The sequence below is a fragment of the Capsicum annuum genome, chromosome 8 (assembly GCF_002878395.1).
Source record: "Capsicum annuum cultivar UCD-10X-F1 chromosome 8, UCD10Xv1.1, whole genome shotgun sequence".
Lineage (NCBI taxonomy): Eukaryota > Viridiplantae > Streptophyta > Magnoliopsida > Solanales > Solanaceae > Capsicum > Capsicum annuum.
Genome location: NC_061118.1, coordinates 170,398,476 through 170,407,635, shown reverse-complemented (window position 1 = coordinate 170,407,635; position 9,160 = coordinate 170,398,476). Strand labels below are relative to the sequence as shown.

The window sequence follows — 9,160 nt, the reverse complement described above, 5'->3', positions numbered from 1 at the left end:
TTTTAGTCGAGTCATTCCCTTTGATTCCTATAAGACGTACCTTTTAGTTGAGTCATTTCCCTTGATTCCTAGAAGACGTACCTTTTAGTCGAGTCATTCCAATTAACTCATAGAAATTGCATTTCTTTATTTGGGATAATTTTCTTTTCAGTTTTGATGTGATTTCAGGAGCATGCCCGAAGCACAGGGAGAATAAATGGAAAACCAAGCAACAAGGTGAATAAATTGAAAGTTAAACAGATTAAAAAATAGCAAGTCAGGAGCCCGCCTGGAGAACAGGGTGAAGAAATTGAAAGGCAAGCAACAAGTTAAAGAAATAGCAAGTCAAGAGCCCGCCTGAAGAATAGGGTGATGAAACTCAAGTCAAGAGTCCAAAAGAAGCTGTATAGATAGGATTTTTTTAATTTCATTTATGCTTTAACTTGTAATTTTCATTTTAATGTAATGACAGAGCCGTGGACCGGAACCTCGATGGAGACTCACTCGACTCTCCCACCCGGTATAGTCCTTCTCTTTCCAATCCTTTGAAATACCCGTGACTTGATTTTCTCATAACTTGGGTAGGTAGGATGTCTTAAGTCAGGACCCGGTTGTCATTCTTCCTTCTGTTTCTTTCTTTGAATAATGGTCCGATCAAAATTTGGTCTCGCTGTCTACTTCTTTGTCTGAAAACACTTCATGTTTACATTCAAAGGGGGCATGATATAGACACCTAATTTTGTCCCTCTCCGATATCGTTTTTACCCATTTTTACTTTATCCTACCGTGTACCCTTACCCATTTAATTATTCCCCATAAAAATACAAAAATAAACAAAAAAATAATACCTCTAACTAATTTATTTTATCCTAACAACCTACCCAATCAAAAGCTTCCACCTCACTACCCCAATACCCACCCACGTGACCCCTCACACTATCACCTACCATATATACATATCCCATTTTCTCACGCAGAGGGGCTTTTTTCCATTTTTCCAATATATACACAATCATCTTCTCCACAACAAAGGGGGGATCCTCCATTTTTTTTTCTTGGTCCATTAGCACACAGAAAACACACAAACCTTACACCAAATACCCTCACATCAAATACACACACTCACCAGCTGCCTCTTGAATACACAGAATTAGCACACACTCACTAGTACAGAATTTACACATACACATCCATTCACATAATACGTATAGCATAGGAGAAGAGAAGATACTCATCGTCTCCACAGAAATAAGGGAGAATTCATACACGCACACGCACTGAGAGCGGGAATTGAACGGAAATCAGAGAGGGAAATTGAAATTGAGCGAAAGATAGAGTTTGAGAGATAGACTGAGAAGGATAAAGCGAGAAAACGCCACTGCTGTGGTCTAGAGAGAGAGAGCTCTAAATTCGATCGGTTCGCCGGAATACACTCTCACCGGCGACCAAGCTTTTCATTAGAAAATGACCCAAACGTGCCGAAAAACAGTAGCCAACATCCAAATCAGCCGCAGCAGTCCATGGGCTGCTCGTAATTTCACCAGAGACGCGCCAAAACCGATCAAAACCGTCCCAAACATCGAAAAACAAAAGTGGGTTTGTCTTTGGGATTTCGGGAATCGAGTTCGAGGTCTATTCGTGGTTCATGGGTTCACGAGGCTCCCATCGTGGTTGAAATCGGTTCAAGTTGATTGAATAAAAGTAACATTGAGGTTCGACGTTGAGGTTCCGTTGGACGCGGTTCTATTCAGAAAGATCAGTTAATCAATAAGGCATTGAGGTCCATTTCTCATCTCATTCTCTATTCTATTTTTTTGGAATTTTAGTTGTTTTTTATGGGTGTGAATAACTTGTTTGTTTAGCATATTTGAATCTTTGTTGTGTATACGTGGTTGATGTTGGATTTAATAGTCGAAGAATTGGCTAATTAGTTTGACAATGGAATTGGGGAAGACGGGAATTAAAAGTTGATAAAAAATAAATATTGTTGTTTTTTTTTATTCATTGTTGATGTTGAACGTGATATGTCATCGAGCGGGTAGGCAAACAGTAGGCTCGGGTAGGCAAATTTAGAATTGCTGAATTGTTGGAATGCTTAGAATATTTGTTGAATGTTTTGTTTATCGTATTTGAAAAGTGTATTTATTTAACCGGAGAATGCCCCGAGGTCATTTGTATTTACTCACCGGGGAATGCCCGGAAGAATTTTGTACGCGAAGGATGCTCGTGATCAAGGCCCGAGGCATCAGGTAAAGCATAGTTTAGGACTAGTGTAGGTTATTTCAGTATTTTTATTTAGGGACTGTATAACTCGGACTGGACACTATATTTCGGATCCCTTTGGTTTTTGTTTGTTTGATTGATTGTTTTACATGTTTTTGTGTGGTTTGTACATCGTAGTGTCAATTTAGCCGATACGCTCTGCCAAGCTACCGTGGTCAAACCACGAAATCGAGGGGTGCCTAACACCTTCCCCTTGGTCAACAGAATTCCTTAGCCGGAATCTCTGTTCGCAAACCAGTATTAAAGAGTCAAAACCATTTTGAAAAAGGATATCCATGGGTGACTTAGTGGCGACTCTGAGTTTTGATTGATTAAAAATAATCTTTTTTCGAAACAAATTTTCATCTTTTATCACTTTAATAATTAAAATTCTTTCGACCCTTAAAACTTAATCTTTTGTAGTACGAAAAAAAGGGGTGTGACACTATTATTATCTTTGTATGTACAGATTGACTTTCGTCTATCATAACTGATCTTTATCTATCATAATATTGCATGTACAAACTGATCTTTATCTATCATAATCTTGCAGAAATTTATTGATTGATCTTGTAATCCATGTGTAGTATCTTGGCTTACCTACATGCTGTGTGCTAACAACTAGTCTTTAATAACCAATACACATCACCAATGGATTTGACATGAATCAAAATTCAAAAATTTGATGGATCCAATATGTAGGAGTGTTTGGATTGACTTATTTTTAAGTGCTTTTAGCTTTCAACAACTTTTTAAATGTTAGTAGTGTTTGACAAAATTAAAACAAAGTTTTTAAACACTCACCTTTGAGCTAAAAAAGTAGTACAGAAATAAGCCAAAAGTAAACCTCTCCTGCTTATTGCTTTTGACTTTTTAATCAGCTACTTTTTAAAGGTCACGGTGTTGATGTTCTTGTACTAGTTTTTAAAGACGCAGTTTTGTTACAACTCCATCTTGTCTCATTGAACTGATAAGATGGTCCCTAAAACTAATTATTTGATGAAACAAAGCATAAATTTAATATCAATTTCATTAAGACAGTCATTTATGCTACACACACCTACATTGGAATCTGCCTGAAATTTAAAATTAAATTAAAAAGAGCAGGTGCTCAGTGGATCAAGAATGGATAGAGTAATTTTCCTCATAAATCAATCAGATTAACGAGATTACTCAATAACCTCATCATTGCACCTCCTTTGATTATATCAAATTCGTAAACAGAAGATAAAGTAAAACCATAAATTAAAAATTGAGAGATCCAGCAAAAACAATTTACGTTTTACATCAATACAAAAAAGAGAAGTGCTCAGTAGATTAAGAATGGATAGAGAGATTTTCCACAGCAATAATAATCAGATTAACGAGATTATTCAATAACCTCATCATTGCACCTCTTCATAATCAAACTATGCCCAAAAAAAAAAAAAAGAGAAGAACGGAGAAAAGGAAAATCAAACACTAAATTGAATGTTAAAAAGTGATGATAGCTCCGAAACAGAATCCCAATTTTTGTCAAGTTAGGGTTTTCTTCTAAAATTTATAGAAGACAAAACGATTGATTATATGGGCTTTTAAGCCCATTGTCTATTTGGACCGGAATAATCTCAAGCACTGGAGATGCTTCTTTACACAAATGACCCTTTAGGCTGTGCATATATAACACATGCGTTTCGTTTTTTGGTTGGTGGGATAAGGAATAATAATTTTGAAATAAACTATGGCATTATTATATCTCTGTTTGGGTGTAGGTGCTAATTAGTTTCATGATATATTTTGTATTAAAATGATAGAATTAGCTACTTCATGAAGAAGGTGAGATAGTTAATCCAATTGTAAAACCACTATGTGATAATACTCATATATTTTTCTATTTACCAAACGAAATAATACACCACAAAATTATTCAAATTTTAAGGTAGAATTTTCATATTTCAAACTTAGTGGTTATCAGCCTAATAAGCAATTTAGTAGTAGTATAATTTATGTAAAAAGGGGTACCTGCATCATGCATATCATCATTCTGTTGATTCAATAACAAGTGAAACATTAACGTGTCTGCTGAGTCGCACAACAATAGTAATATCTCTGTTCCAACTCTTTTCAATTCTTCTTTCAACAACTTTCTTGAATATTATTGTAAAATATTATTGAAGACTAGAATTCATCAATTAACAGTTGCATGCATGGCTCCGCCATTACAGGACATTGGTTAACCAGCTTTCTTGAATATCACAACTCAAAATATAGCTAGGAGTATTTCAACAATCAAATTGAGTAAAATGGACTGTGCGAATTAACAATATCTCGAATATCATCTTTATTCTTGATCGTTTTATCAACTATACCTCAATCTCAAATAAAATTTGATATGACCACATATAAATTAAAAAAATCTACGCTGCAATTTCGTCCTGTTTGATCCCAAAACTAATTAATTCCTTGCTTGTAAAAGGCAAATTAAAAATTCTCCAAATATCACGTCTTTATTCTTCAGTTGCTGCAAGTTGGTGAATTGATTACACCTATTTCTATCCCTTCTAATAAAGGCAATTAAAACTGACTACATGTACAAATTGGTAAGGAATATATATTTACTCAAACCTATTTATACATGTAAATTATATAGAGTACTACTTAATTATAGAGAATGTGCTAAAATGAATAAACTGACTACAAATTATAATCCGTCTATTTTATTCTAAGTGTCTTAATTACATGTTTTTAATTATTTTTGTACTAACTAGGGTGAAGGTGTGGGGAGCTCGCCAATTGAGATGCACCCACTAAACTTGACATGTTTAAATCATAAGATTCAAAAGTTATTTTAACATACATCAACTTAAAAACCAATGATAAAAATCTTATTTACTTTTTTTAATATGTAATATACTACAAGACCAAACCTCCCCAGCCAAGTTGTTTATATTAACGCTATATTATACTCCACAAATGTTGAACTGAATGCATGGCATGGTTTACGTGAATGGTGAACAACTTAGACCTTAATCAATCACCAAATTAAAAGTCAGCCACCAAATTCTTTGACATTAATTCTCGTCTGCCGGCATTCATTAAGGAAGTAACCTTCTTTATAAAGCTTAACCATGTTTCTGCTTTTTAATTGTACCTTTACTTCATTAGCTCATATAACATATTTCTTAATTAATTTACTACTATTAACTTTATTCTCTCTTGCACCCCCATCGAGACCGGTGTTTAATTAGTTTGAAGAATTAATTGCACATGGATACTGCTTCATTGATAATCCATTTTCATGTTATATTAGTTCTCCTCATTTGTTGTAATATTTCATATAATAATTTAACCATGGCTGCCAATGACTCTAATACTTTAGGAGGACCTACAAATTTCTCAACGGCCATTTTAATTAGAGTCGACCAATCAGGTCAAGGAGATTTCAAGAAAATTCAAGATGCTATTGATGTTGTTCCATCGAATAATTCTGAACTCTACTTTATTTGGATTAAGCCAGGGACTTACAGGTTTGTGCTTGTTATGATGATCTCTTAATTACATTGAAGAACTTTTAGAACACATACTTTCCGTTCCATTTTACTTATCAAGTTTCATTTCATTCTTCTCATATTAATATGTTAGTCAAAATCCATCCAATTCGACTCTCAAGAAGTGGATTGTGACAAGTAAAAGTAAATTGAGGGAGTACTATATGATTTTATATTTGGGTAAACTTATATAATGAGTGGTCAAAAGCCATTAAAGCTATACATACTTTTCATTTGATCAGATTTTTTTCACAATTTTATCCCTCCTAGGATCATTCCCATAATAACATTATCGATCTATTACATTTTTGTTATTTGTAATTTTTCATGTGAAGTTAAATACATACGTTTAGAGTAACTACTTATTTATAAAATGAATTTCAATTCGTATAAACGATCTTTATGGTTACGAATCTTGTGCTGCGCAGGGAGAAGGTTGTGGTGCCAGCTGATAAGCCATTCATCACGTTGAGCGGAACAAAGGCTTCAAACACCATAATTACATCCAGTGAAGGTGGAGATACTACTGAATCTCCTACCCTAACTATATTAGCCTCCGATTTTGTTGCAAGATATTTAATAATTCAGGTAAACTAAGTAATTAGTGGTCAATATATATTACTCTCTCCATTTCAATTTATGTGACATAGTTTGAATTTTGAAAGTCAGACTTGTTTAATTTATTTTGACTGTGAATTCAAACATACAATATATCTTTAAGATGATTTTAAATGAATGAACATGGATTATGTAGAATTTATTCGGAAGGAGTGGCAAAGCAGTGGCACTAAAGGTAAAAGGAGATAGGGCTGCGTTTTATGGTTGTAGAATTCAATCGTACCAAGACACTTTGTTAGACGATGCTGGCAGGCATTATTATAGTAACTGTTACATTGAAGGGGCTGTTGATTTTATTTATGGAAACGGAGCTTCTCTGTATGAAGTAAGTTCTCATAATTCAACAATTACCATTATTATTGCATTATCAACATGTTAATGTAACATATTAGTTATCATTTTATTCATGTTTTTGTTATATAGTTTTCATAGAGTACTAGAAGAGATTTTCTTTAATTTGTCTTCCTACAATAGATATATCACAATCAATTTTTATTTTTTTTTTGTATGCATGTTTATTATGAAATTTAACTGATAATCATACTATCCAAATTTATGTGACGCTTTTTACTTATCGAGAGTCAAATTATATACATTTTGAATCTATTCTTTCTTCATATTCATGACATGAGAATAAATGCAGTGTATAAGACTTAATTGTATAGTTTTTGAACACCTAATAAGTCTCAAATATCGAAAAGTGACCCGAGTATTTATCTAAGTCTAACATCTATTTATTTCTAAATAACTTAATGAAATTCCCAAAAGACAAGCAGAAATCTATTTTCTTAAAATAATAATGATGCTAGTTCTATTAAGCCGGCACTGCTTAAACTCATTAGTGTATCAATGAGTTCAGAGTAAATAATATTTTGAGTAGCAATGTAGCATTAAATTTTTTTGCAAAATTCGGCAGAGGTGTCACATTCATTCAGTAGCGGCAGGGGCAATCACAGCTCAAGGCAGAAACTCCCCTTTAGAAAATACAGGATTTACATTTTTGGGTTGCAAGATAACAGGGACAGGAGGGAACACTTCATTAGGAAGGCCATGGGGTTCGTATTCTAGAGTGGTTTTTGCCTATACATATATGGCCAGTATCATACAGCCAGAGGGATGGAATGATTGGGGAGATTCTACCAAGCAAAGGTAAACAAACATTTACTCAATAAATAACCTTTAGTTACCTTGAGAGAAATTAATATTGCAAGTATCTGTATCAAGAAAATGCACCAAATCACTACAAGAAAAATGGTCTGTTAGAAGTCCGATTACGCCCAGGAAAAAAATCACTCATGACCGGTCACTAAAAGCATCGTCTTTAAAGATCCTTTACAGATAACAAAAATGCAAACTCCTTTCACTTGACCGGTTAATTAGGTGTGATCTTTTTTCTACATCTTTGTCTTTGGTCGTTTTATTTCCTTCTTAGCGACCAATTTGCCATTCACTACTTGTCAAATTTTCCTACGCTAATTTTCATTTAACTATCTGATAATCCCATCGTTAAAAATGATAACCACAAAATGTCCCTCGGCTAATGTTAAATATATATATATATATATTCGTAAATATAATTACATAATATTTGAGTAGTTGACCTAAATTTTACATGTGTAAATAAGTTATCTCGATCCAATAAGCAAAAACAGATTGAGTTTTTGATGTACTCATCATCTTGAAGTTCTAAATCTGTCTCTATATTTGACACTTGTAATTTATTTTTATTTATGTCGCAGCACTGCATACTACGGTGAATACAAGTGTTATGGACCAGGGGCTAACAGATCAAATAGGGTGGGTTGGTCACGTAGCCTATCGAACGAGGATGCCGCACCATTTCTAACCAAGAATATGATCGGCGGGCGAAGTTGGTTAAGACCTGCACCTACCCATTACAAGAGATCAGGCTCAGGCTCAGGCTCAACAAATATTGTCACTCCTACTGGAGAAAATTAAAATCGAAACTATTCTAATTACAGTCATTCATTAGTTAATATCAATTTCTTGATGTCATATTTAGAGTATATTCACAATTTATATATGATTATTTATTGTATTATGGTATAAATGATTGTCTAATTTCAATACTTTCAGGTTCTTATATAACTAAAACTTAGAGGAATTGTCATTATTAGTTTCATCGGAAAAGGGTTTAAAATGTCTCTATCTTCATCGTTAAAAAAAATGTATTTTATCTTTTTCGTTATACAAATATGTATTCATTACACATTTGCAGGATCACTTGAGTCTGAAAGAAATTTTTTCAGACGGTGATTATAAAAACAAGGTCGCTCAATTTGAACTAGATGTCCTCCGCCTCTTACGAATTCAAGTATCGCAGTCTCTCCCAATTTCCTGCAAGCATTGTACCCAAAGTTCCATATCAGATTTGATTAACAGAGACATCTCAAATTTCAAAAAAAAAAAAAAAAAAAAACAAATAATTTTCAAATCTTCAGATTCAAAATTTATGTATTATGAATTGATTTCCCGAATAAAATGACTCACTCTTTCATGGCATCAATAACCGGCTAATTAAAAATCTTGTCATCCTCTCCACATAAAATATAAATCCTCTGTGTGGAAGAATAAACAAAGTTGGGTATATCAATATACGATAAACTAACTCGAATACTACTGTTATTAAACAGAAATTGCAATTTAGCGTGTGCTTAACAATACAAAAAGCAAAAGGAGTGATTTAATATGTTAGACAAACCTGTGAGTAGTTAAGAGTTAACAATGTCTCACTTACGACTGAAGCTTCAAGA

General features: G+C 33.5%; 1 protein-coding gene and 2 non-coding genes across 3 annotated transcripts; 1 reads left to right on the top strand and 2 right to left on the bottom strand.

Moving 5' to 3' along the window:
* Nucleotides 1-3,350: 3,350 nt before the first annotated feature.
* On the bottom strand, nucleotides 3,351-3,434 carry LOC124886914. The gene has a single exon (XR_007044315.1). It is a non-coding gene; the product is annotated as a small nucleolar RNA U30 (small nucleolar RNA).
* Nucleotides 3,435-3,548: 114 nt separating this feature from the next.
* Nucleotides 3,549-3,634, bottom strand: LOC124886915. Its single transcript, XR_007044316.1, has one exon. It is a non-coding gene; the product is annotated as a small nucleolar RNA U30 (small nucleolar RNA).
* A 1,757-nt stretch (nucleotides 3,635-5,391) lies between these two features.
* On the top strand, nucleotides 5,392-8,393 carry LOC107880000 (putative pectinesterase 11). The gene is made up of 5 exons (XM_016726924.2): nucleotides 5,392-5,747; nucleotides 6,197-6,356; nucleotides 6,523-6,711; nucleotides 7,303-7,535; nucleotides 8,126-8,393. The coding sequence occupies exons 1-5, from the start codon at nucleotides 5,488-5,490 to the stop codon at nucleotides 8,343-8,345; spliced, it is 1,062 nt and encodes a 353-aa protein (XP_016582410.1). The 5' UTR covers nucleotides 5,392-5,487; the 3' UTR covers nucleotides 8,346-8,393.
* Nucleotides 8,394-9,160: the final 767 nt, after the last annotated feature.

What these genes read in the sequence shown, in the direction of transcription:
- LOC107880000 (XM_016726924.2), top strand. Translation starts at nt 5,488, where the DNA reads ATGGATACTGCTTCATTGATAATCCATTTTCATGTTATATTAGTTCTC. An exon ending in ACGGAGCTTCTCTGTATGAA is followed by an intron (nt 6,712 to 7,302) that starts GTAAGTTCTCAT and finishes AAAATTCGGCAG; the next exon opens with AGGTGTCACATTCATTCAGT. An exon ending in GGAGATTCTACCAAGCAAAG is followed by an intron (nt 7,536 to 8,125) that starts GTAAACAAACAT and finishes TTTATGTCGCAG; the next exon opens with CACTGCATACTACGGTGAAT.